This window comes from Sus scrofa, chromosome 11 (assembly GCF_054392235.1).
Source record: "Sus scrofa isolate SSC_HxYL_T2T_F1_AM1 chromosome 11, Sscrofa_HxYL_maternal_Yorkshire_Landrace_v2.0, whole genome shotgun sequence".
Classification (NCBI taxonomy): Eukaryota; Metazoa; Chordata; class Mammalia; order Artiodactyla; family Suidae; genus Sus; species Sus scrofa.
The window spans coordinates 85,731,433-85,741,304 of NC_139393.1; the positions used below are offsets into that span (position 1 = coordinate 85,731,433).

At 64.7% G+C, this 9,872-nt stretch overlaps 1 protein-coding gene and 1 long non-coding RNA gene across 3 annotated transcripts; one reads left to right on the plus strand and one right to left on the minus strand.

Moving 5' to 3' along the window:
- Positions 1–613: 613 nt before the first annotated feature.
- F7 (coagulation factor VII) lies at positions 614–6,904 on the plus strand. Of its 2 annotated transcripts, NM_001044591.1 has the most exon segments (8): positions 625–714; positions 1,618–1,778; positions 3,096–3,120; positions 3,196–3,309; positions 4,577–4,717; positions 5,326–5,435; positions 5,581–5,704; positions 6,246–6,904. In NM_001044591.1, coding segments are annotated over 8 exon segments (1,338 nt in total). In that variant the 5' UTR covers positions 625–650; the 3' UTR covers positions 6,845–6,904.
- Positions 5,333–9,844, minus strand: LOC146398742 (uncharacterized). Its single transcript, XR_014820009.1, has 2 exons — positions 9,707–9,844; positions 5,333–5,834 (listed from the first exon to the last, which is right to left on the minus strand). It is a non-coding gene; the product is annotated as an uncharacterized LOC146398742 (long non-coding RNA).
- Between the last annotated feature and the right edge of the window lie 28 nt (positions 9,845–9,872).

Below are 9,872 nucleotides of genomic sequence, written 5' to 3' on the forward strand. Positions count from 1 at the left end.
AACCGCCAGTCCCAGGGGGCCCAGGACTTCCCTGCTGCAAAGTCCAGCATCCTGAGAAACCCTGTGCCTGGCAGCCCAGGACAGTGGGTCACCCCAGCTTGTGGCCTGGGCGGAGGCGGGTGGGAGCGGCAGGGCTGGCTGCCCGGGGCTGAGGCAGAGCAGCAGCGGCACACGCCCATCTCCCGAGCTCCCGAGCGGCTCTCCCGCTGAGAAGCCAGGCCTCCCGCGCACAGAGCGGGCCTGTGCGTCTCGGCAGCAGCTGCGGCGCTCTTCAGGATATTACGGTCACACCCCAAACAGGCTTTTTCCCGTTACACCACCGCGGGGTGTGGCTTCTCACCTGCTGTTTGCCTCTGTTCCCCACTCGCCTCTGTGCCAAGTCCTTGGGCCTTCAGAGCTCGGAGCTGCATTCCCGGTGCAGCTCCCAGACTCACCCCTCACCCTGCACCTCAAAGGAGCCTGGCTGGGTGCAGCCTGGATTCCCGGTGGCCCGTCCATCTGTCCCTAGTCCCCTGTCCGGCAGCCCTTGGCCCGGGATCTCACGCCCGCGTGTGTGGGAGGCCTCCCTCCCCCCGCCTCTGGCCCTAAGAGACTTTGCCCGCCTCCCCGACCGGGAAAGTCAACAGACGGCGTGCCCCGCGGGCCTCGCCATGGCCTCCCTGCGGCCGGCCCTTCTCTGCCTCCTCCTCTGCCTGCAGGGGTCCCTGGCGGCAGGTATGTGGGGGTGAAGGGCGGCCGGCCTCCCAACCTGGCCCACGTGGCGGTTTCCTGGGCACCCGGAGCGTTTGCCGGCAGCATTTCTTTCCTTCCCGAAGGCAAATGGTGCCTGGGCGCTTGCCCACTGCGGGCAGAACGCCTTCAGTGCGATTATTTTCCAGACTTTTGGGAGCGGGAGCGGGAGTGGGGCACTTTCCCGGCCGCCGTGGGGTCCCGCCCTGGCAGATTGGGCTCGGACTTGCACCCACCTCGCTCTGCGAGGCCAGCCAGGGACAGTGGGGGATGCTGGACCGCACTGCTCTGCCACTGTAGCTGTGATGGTGCCCTCCTCTGCCCCCACCCCTCTGGGACAGCCCTGTGAGCTGTCATCCTGACTCCGGTACCAAGTGGCAACCAAGTGCCCACACTGCCCCTAAAATTCCGTTCATGCCGTCCTCAGATCCCATGGCTGGACGCCAGCCTGTGGTCCGAGGGACAGTGTCGCCGCCCTGGCTTCCATGCTGCCCCTTGCCCCATTTACATTCTCTTTTCACCTAACGTCACATTTTGGGCATCCCTTTCCTGGCAGTGCGGATGCGGGCGTTTTGTGTTTCTGATGCGTTTTCCCGCAGCTTCCCTCACTGGTGTGTTTCTGTGCCTGCCTGGGGTGTTCCTTGGGGGGCATTCCCGGAGGCGAAGTGACCAGCTCAAAGGGCATGCCAGCTGCTCTAACTCAGTGGACATCCTCCTCCTGACGCATCTCGCTTGCGCAGCGCCGCCTGTCGGCGGCTGTGAGCACTCCTGGCCCTGGTTCAGCCAGGCCAGGGGCAGGTGCCCTTTGACTCCCATTACTAGGGGACAGGTGGCTTGGATGCCGGCTTGGCCTCGCGGGCAGGCCGTTTCACGGGGCCCATTTCTCAGTTTTTGTTGCCCAGGAACAAGCCCACAGCCTCCTGCACAGGTTCCGGCGCGCCAACTCATTCCTGGAGGAGCTGTGGCCCGGCTCGCTGGAGAGGGAGTGCAGGGAGGAGCAGTGCTCCTTCGAGGAGGCCCGGGAGATCTTCAAGAGCGAGGAGAGGACGGTGAGCTCGGCGGGACGCATCTGCGCCCTGGGGGGCAGTGGGTGCCCAGGTCTCCAGGACCAGCACAGCAGCAGCAGTCTCTCCAGCCCCACCAGGCATCCTCACTTTCGCATCAGAAGATGAGGAGCTCCCGTCGTGGCGCGGTGGTTAACAAATCCGACTAGCAACCATGAGGTTGCGGGTTCGATCCCTGGCCTTGCTCAGTGGGTTAACGATCCGGCGTTGCCGTGAGCTGTGGTGTAGGTTGCAGACGCGGCTCGGATCCCGCGTTGCTGTGGCTCTGGCGTAGGCTGACAGCTCCACCTCCGATTAGACCCCTAGCCTGGGAATCTTCATATGCTGTGGCAGCAGCCCCAGGAAAGGAGAAAAGACAAAAAAAAAAGAGGAAGATGCGGGGTGGTGTGCCCCTGACTTCCCAAGGAAGGCCCCCGACTCCCAGGCATGGTCCACGCCCCACAGGGGGGCCTTGGGCCAAGCAGCCATCTGAGACCCTGACCTGAACGCCTTCTCAGGGAAACTTGTGCAAAGAAGCACTGAGGGAGCCATGGCCTCGTGCCTGCCCCCCGCCATGTGGCCAGAGTGGACTTCATTTCCATGTCACATTCGGAAAGATACACGTTTAAACCGTATCCCGTCCCCTTGAACCGTCAACAGGGCTGAGGGTCAGGTTACATGGGGACAGGACCACATCCCCTCACACTCGCAGGACACACTTGTCTCACTCACAGGACACACAGGACACATCCCGCTCACAGGAAGCAGGGGGGTTTGAGACAGAGGCCAACACCTCCGTTTCCAGGTGCGCCAGGCCAGGCACCCTTGCCACTTGCACTGCATAGTTGTCGAAAGCCTTTCAGCAGTTCCCATCTTGCTTTATTCTCACAGCAACCTGTGGGTTTTAGTTCATTGGCCCAAAGGTTGCTCAGGAATGAATTTTGGAGACGGAGACTCTGCAGTTCAGAGAGCACCTCCGCCTCCCCTTCCCGCCTTCTCCACGGTCAGCGGGTGTCTCCACGGCCCACAGCATCATGGGAGGAAATGGGGCTGGGGGCCTGGGCGTGTGGTCCAGGGTCACAGCTCCAAGGTGGTGGGGTTGGGGCTACACTTGTGACCTCTGGTGGCCTTAAGGGGGACCACGGGGGGGTGGTCATAGGAGGGAAAACTCGCTTCCTGGGATGAAGCCACTTCATCTCCAGAAGGCAGGTCTGGCCTGCAGACCCTCACACAGGCCGAAGCGCCAGGACCCGCTTCCCCCAGGGAGGCTGCAGGTGCTGCTCCTGGCGCGGGGCTCACGCAGTTTCCTCTTTGCTTCCTCAGAGGCAGTTCTGGGTTTCCTACAACGGTGAGTGGGTGACCGGCCGTTCGGACCCGCCTGCAGCCGCTGCGCAGCGAGTTTAACCCCGTGACTCACTCACAGACGGAGACCAGTGCGCCTCGAACCCCTGCCTGAATGGGGGCTCCTGCGAGGACCAGCTCCAGGCCTACATCTGCTTCTGCCCGGAAGGCTTCGAGGGTCGGAACTGCGAAACCAGTGAGGAAGGAAGCCCGTGGGCCCCGGGCGGCTGCTGGGCGCAGCGTGGGTGGGGCGGGAGGTCCGTCTGGGCGGCCCGAAGTTCCCTTCAAGCAGGGTCTTGGATGGGGGTGCTGGCAGGGCCTCATTCTCCTACTCGATGCCCCGCCCCCTCTGGGTTCTGGCTCTGGGAAATTCTGATGCAGCTGGAGAGGTCTTGGGAGTCACTGGGGCCCCACGGTCAGGGAGGTGACGTGTTGTTGGCCTTCTAAAGATTGCCATATGGCAAAGCCCAGGGCTCCCTGAACCGTCCTCAAGCTCAGTCACCCCCTAGAAAGACTCAGCTCTCCAAGGGCTGACACTCCCAGTGAGTCATTATGGCAAAAGGACACAGGTTACAGCCAGCCCAGGGGACAGCATCTTCTTCCCGGGCCGCGTGGACCGTTTCATTCCCAATAACCGTGTGGGACAAGACACAGAGACTCACCCGCCTGGACGGTCCCCTGAGCCTCGGTGCCCAGAGACCCATTGGGCGGTTGACTCTGTCTCCAGCCCTTCCAGAGGCAGAGCTGACACTGGTGGCCCAAGACCCCCGGGAAAACACGCTCATCAGGCAAATTAATTAAGTGAACAGTTTGCTCAGAGAGGCTGTCGAGTGGGTTCCAGGAGCTGAGGGGAGGCCGGTCCCTTCTTGGGCAGACCCTTTACCCCGCCTGGCACAGCCCGCTGCCCACGAGCTTTTCTGCACAGAGCAGAGGCCAGAGGGGGCTGCCCACCTGCTGCCTGGGGCTTTGTGTGAGCTCACGTCCGGGACAGGCCTTCCCGCCAGTGGTCCTGGAATTGCACAGCAGCCAACCCCAACTCCTAGCACAGAACTTTTTCAGAGGCAGGTCGAGCGTCCCAGCTGTCCGAGCCTGTGGTCAGCCCCGGCCCAGCTCCCTGGCACCACGGCCTCGTTGTAGAAAAGCCTCATGGCTCTGACTGCTCGCTGGCAGGCCTCCCACTAGGACACCTCCGCTTTCCCCAGGCTGGGCCGGGTGGTGTGGAGGCCACCACACGTGGACCCTGCATCCCCAGTGGCTACGCTGCTCAGACTTGGAGCCCCCAGAATCCAGGTCTCACCCTTCCAGGTCTGTCCACAGAGCAGGGTGGCTCCTGGCTCTCTCTGGAGCTGGCAGCCATGTGCCACCTTAGCGCAGAACCCTGGCCTGGCCCAGGGAGGGCTGGCCAGCGGACTAGCTCTCCCTGACCCGTGGAGGCCCCCCTCGGCTGTCCCCTCTGTCCTCAGACAAGAAGAGCCAGCTGATCTGCATGAATGACAACGGGGGCTGCGAGCAGTACTGCAGCGACCACGCGGAGGCCGGGCGCTCCTGCTGGTGCCATGAGGGGTACGCCCTCCAGGAGGATGGGGTGTCCTGTGAGCCCACAGGTAACAGGTCCTTGGGGACCAGACGCTCCCTGCTCACCTCCACTCCTGGCCCGGGCTGTACATCACTGCCCCCGGGTCAGGACTAACTGCAGCACCATTCTGGATTCCAAATCTTCTCAAAGGCAAGCTCTTTCAGAGAAATGGAAAACGTCTCCAAACCACCCTCACAGGAACAGGGCTGTAATTCCCCCGGCGGGGGCACCCCTGGCCCCGGGCCTCTTCGGAGGAGGAGGAGGTGGTACCCAGCTTTGTCTAAGAGGCCTGAAACTCAGCCACCGCCTCTCTGTGCTTTCTTTCCCGGCTCTGGGGCCTTCCTGGGGCAGGATGGGAAACCAGGAGCAGGGGCAGAGGAGCAGCAGGCCCGTCCGAGAGGCTGGTCGCCTGACCGGAAGAGCCTCAGACTCCCATCACAGCCCCCACCCCGGAAAACGAGCAGGACCCAGTTTCAAGAAGGGGGCCCTCTGTTGCTGCAAAAGGAGCCCCTGCTGTCTCCCCAGCTGCTCCCCCTCCCACAGCCCCGGGAGGAGCCGAGGGAGGGCCAGGGCCCCAGGGCCCGCAGCCCCACCTCCTCACCGTCCCCACGTCCCGCTGACTTTTGTTTTACACAGTTGAATATCCGTGTGGAAAAATACCTGTTCTGGAAAAAAGAAATGACAGCAACCCTCAGGGCCGAATCGTAGGTGGCAAGGTCTGCCCCAAAGGCGAGTGTCCCTGGCAGGTAAGGCTTCGCCGGGCCCAAGGGAGGGGTAGGGGTGTCCCCGGCAGGGAAGGCTTCAGGCATATTGGGGCAAACTTGTAAACGTAGCCTCCACAGAGCCCCCCCCCAGGCAGCAGCCTTCCAGCATCTGCCGTGTCCTTGCCAGGCCATGCTGAAGCTGAAAGGGGCGCTGCTGTGCGGGGGCACCCTGCTGAACACCAGCTGGGTGGTCTCTGCAGCCCACTGCTTCGACAGGATCCGGAGCTGGAAGGACCTGACGGTGGTGCTAGGTAGGTGTGTGGCTGCCTGGAGCTGGTGCTGGGGGGTCTGTGGCTGCCTCCTCCTGACAGAGCAGGTCCTCGAACCATAACGACGAAGGTTCGGGGCTTCGAGCCACCGACTTCCACGACCAGCGAACTTCTGCAAAGGAGCAGGGGGCAGCGTGCAGGCGGGGCCCGTACCCGCAGGGCGCTCTATGCACCCCCCCCAGCCTCTTTCCCACCCAAAGACGCCCCCGCCTGTCTCTTGTGGCCCAAGAGCCCCAAGCGGGTGCGCTTCCCAGGCCACGCTGCATGGGCCTCCGCCTGGTGGGTTTATGTCCAAAGAAGCGGGGAAGGCCCCCTCCCCCGGCCCAACACCCCCCGCGCCCGCACCTCCAGCACCCAGTCCCCAGGCTCCCCCGCCCCGCCCGGCTCTCCTGCCCTGACCCGCGGGTGGCCCGGCGAGGCCGCTCAGCAGCCTGGGGTGGGGCGCCAGGCCCCGCACCCGCACGTGGCCCGATGCCTGCGGGAGCGGGGGGTGGGTGCGGGTGCAAGGTCGTCTCCCCTGCAGGCGAGCACGACCTCAGCAAGGACGAGGGCGACGAGCAGGAGCGGCCAGTCGCCCAGGTCTTCGTCCCCGACAAGTACGTCCCGGGCAAGACGGACCACGACCTGGCCCTGGTCCGCCTGGCGCGGCCCGTGGCCCTCACCGACCACGTGGTGCCCCTCTGCCTGCCCGAGCGGAGCTTCTCCGAGAGGACGCTGGCCTTCATCCGCTTCTCGGCCGTCAGCGGCTGGGGCCGCCTCCTGGACCGCGGTGCCAAGGCACGCGTGCTCATGGCCATCCAGGTGCCGCGGCTCATGACCCAGGACTGCCTGGAGCAGGCCCGCCGCAGGCCCGGCTCCCCCAGCATCACCGACAACATGTTCTGCGCCGGCTACCTGGACGGCAGCAAGGACGCCTGCAAGGGCGACAGCGGCGGCCCGCACGCCACCCGCTTCCGGGGCACCTGGTTCCTGACGGGCGTCGTCAGCTGGGGTGAGGGCTGTGCGGCCACCGGCCGCTTCGGGGTGTACACACGGGTCTCCCGGTACACGGCCTGGCTCCTCGGGCTCATGAGCGCCCCGCCACCGCCGTCGGAGGGCCTCCTCCGAGCCCCGCTGCCCTAGCGCCGGCTCCCGGCCCACCCGGCCCACCCACCCCCCCGAATAAAGCTGGGCTCTGGCGCCAAAGCCCCAAGTTCTCCTGTGGTTCCTGGGCAGGGGAGGGGAGGTGGACACGGAGAGATGGAGAGAGAGAGACAGAGACGGAGAGGGAGGCGGAGAGACTGAGAGAGACTGAGGGACGGAGCCCGAAGCTTGGGTGCCATCCTGAGGACATGGAGACGGAGGCTCAGAGACAGCAGACAGAGAGCCGAAGGGGCGACTCGGATGGAGGCCGACTGGGACGGAGGAGGCGAGAGGCAGGAAGGGCCGGGGTCAGGGACGCACAGCAGAGAGATGGGCCCGCGTGCTCCCCCACCCACGAGCAGCCGAGCCTCCTCCGTGCCCCTGGCTCGTCAGGCGTCATTTTCGGGAGACGCCGGGGTCTCCCTGGAGCTGGTCTTCTTCTTCCCAAGTAGTAGCTCTGCCAACAGGAACCTCTCACGCGAGGCTGTTTCCAAAGGCAAGAGCACCTGTGGATCTGGAGCCTGCCATTCCCAGCCCTGGGGACTGGGTGTCTCTTCCAGCCGAGGCCCCGGGGCACCTGCCTGAAAAGCACAGGGATGCCCCCAACATGCACGTTCCCAGGTCCTGCCCAGCTCAGCGGGATGGCACAGGGCCTTTGACCTTTGCTCTTACCACATCCGCCAGTGATGGCTCGCAGGCCTCAGGCGGGAAGAATGAGGAGCTGGGGACCAGGGCTCCAAGGTGGGCAAAGAGCAAGCCCCAGGGGCTCAGGCTCCCTCAGGACTTGCCCAGGCCCTGGGACACCTGCTCGGGGTGCTCAGCTAGACAGTCGGCCCCTCTCAAGCTGAGTACCCAGGGCTCCACCAGCCTGGCCGCGTGTTTGGGAGGGAAGGTCACAGGCATGCCCACTTCTCCCGGTGCTGAGTGGCTGGATGGGTCGCCCAGCCGAGGAGACCACCTGACCACAGACCTCCAGGGCTCACCCCCCGGGCCTTTGCACAAACACTTTGCAGCCCCAGTCAGGCCGTAACTTATACTTCTCCGGTGCACAGAGGTCAGGAGCCACAAGCCTGGCCCCTCCTACGCTCGGTCCAGCCACGCCCCCGACCCTCTGTGCCCACCCCCCGTTCTGTCTGTAAAGTGGGACCCCGCCCCAGTGCTTGGCATGAGGATGAAACCAGTGCAGGTAAACGAGGCGTCAGGAGACGGGCCACACGGCCTAGAGCAGCAAAGCTCATGTGCTGCCATCCCGACGCCCCAGCTCGACGGCTCAGGCTGCAGACGCTCGCGAACCCGGCAGCCAATGCCCGAGGTCTCCCGAGCCCAGCAAGCCTCCTGTCTCTTCCTGGAAACAAGCTGGCTGCCCTCCTCCTGGAGAGCAAGGGGAGGCCGGCGTTCAGCGGCTCCGGGCGGGCCCTGCTCAGCCTCGCTTTCCCCGGCCGTGACCGCATGGGTCCCCTCCACCCCTGACCCTGGGTGCTGGGGCGGGGCCCGGCTCACAAGGAGCCGTCTCACCCACGTGCTGCCCGTGCAGAGCTGCAGCAGCACAGAGACCAGGCCGGGAGGGCCCAGGGACCAGCTCTGCATGTCACACCCACAACCTGGCAAAGGACCGGCCCTGGCCTGGGTGCCCAGCAGGGGCGTTTCAGGACAGTCCTGGTCACCGGTGTTTACTGAGCACCTGCTGCGTGCCAGATACCTCTCCAGGTGCTGGAGACAGCAGCAGACAAGCCAAGTGACCATGGGCGTCGGACGGTCAGGTGAGCTCAGCGTGCGGGACAGAGCAGGGCCCACACGCCACCGGTAGTTCCCAGGCCTTGCTCCCCGGAGCCTGGCCTCTGGCCGCAGAGCTGGGCAGCTGAGGAGCTTGGCCGTGTCCTGCAACTGTGGTGCCAGGCAGTTCCCGGCTGGGAGGGCGGCCAGGGCCTGGCGTGGTGCACACCCCTCCTGCCCAGACCTGAGACCGAGGTCTGTTCTAGGTACACGTGGCCCTGGCGCTGGGGCCTCCCAGGCAAGACTCCTGCTCAGATGCCCATGCTGAGAGGGTGTCCCAGGCCCACCGTCCTCCCTGGCCTCCCTGAGGGAGGGGCCTGGACAGGCTGCAGGTGAAGGCTGGGGACGAAGCCACCACCAATGTCGCCTGATGACCTGGGCTGGGCTTTGCACAAGTGAGAAACAGACTCCACTGGGAGGCCTCCGACCTCAGGGCTCCTCCCCCTAAGCAGCCCCCATCTGGCTGCTCAGGTGACACCTGTCTGGGCCACCGTGGCTTCATCGTGGGGCCAAGAGGCTCATCCCGCAGCCCCTCCTGGCACAGCCCCTCTCAACCTCGGGCCAACATGTCCTGTAGTCAGCGGGTCACACGCGGCCCTGCAGAGCCCCTCCCCCAGGGACACCGCCCGGGGTGCCCCTGCCGAGTGCCCGCGGGAGCCCGTGCGCAGCCCCTGAACTTGGGCATGATGGCACAAGCTGACTTGCGGGTGAAGGACCAGCGCCAGGACAGTCTGTGATACCAGCTGGGGACAGAGTCTGTGAGCAGGATGGTCTCAGACCAAGGGAAACGGAGAACACGGGGGCGCAACGCCCTGGGTCCTGACCCCACGGCAGCCCACAAAAGGCCATGGGCTGACGCTGCAAGTCTCTCTAAACCCCAGTTTTCTGTCCTAGAGAGAAGATGGGGAAATGACATGGTAGTTGCTTTCGTTTTGGCTTCACTCGCAGCACACGGAAGTTCCGGGACCAGGGGTGGAACCCGAGCCACAGCAGTGACTCCAGATCCCTAACCCGCTGAGCCACCGGGGAGCTCTGGTGCTCAGCTTTTACTGTGGGTGTAAGGATGAAATAAGAGCTGGATGAAAATACCTGCAAATGATAAAGTGATGCGTTCACTCTTTCTCCCAACAAAGAGCTTCTGTGCCGGCAGCAGGCCCTGGACGTGGCTCCTGAGCCGGACGTGGTTGGGCTGGGACCTCCCCAGGCTTCAAAGGCCAGGGTGGCCATGCCCTCAGTGCAGTCACCTGCCCCTGAC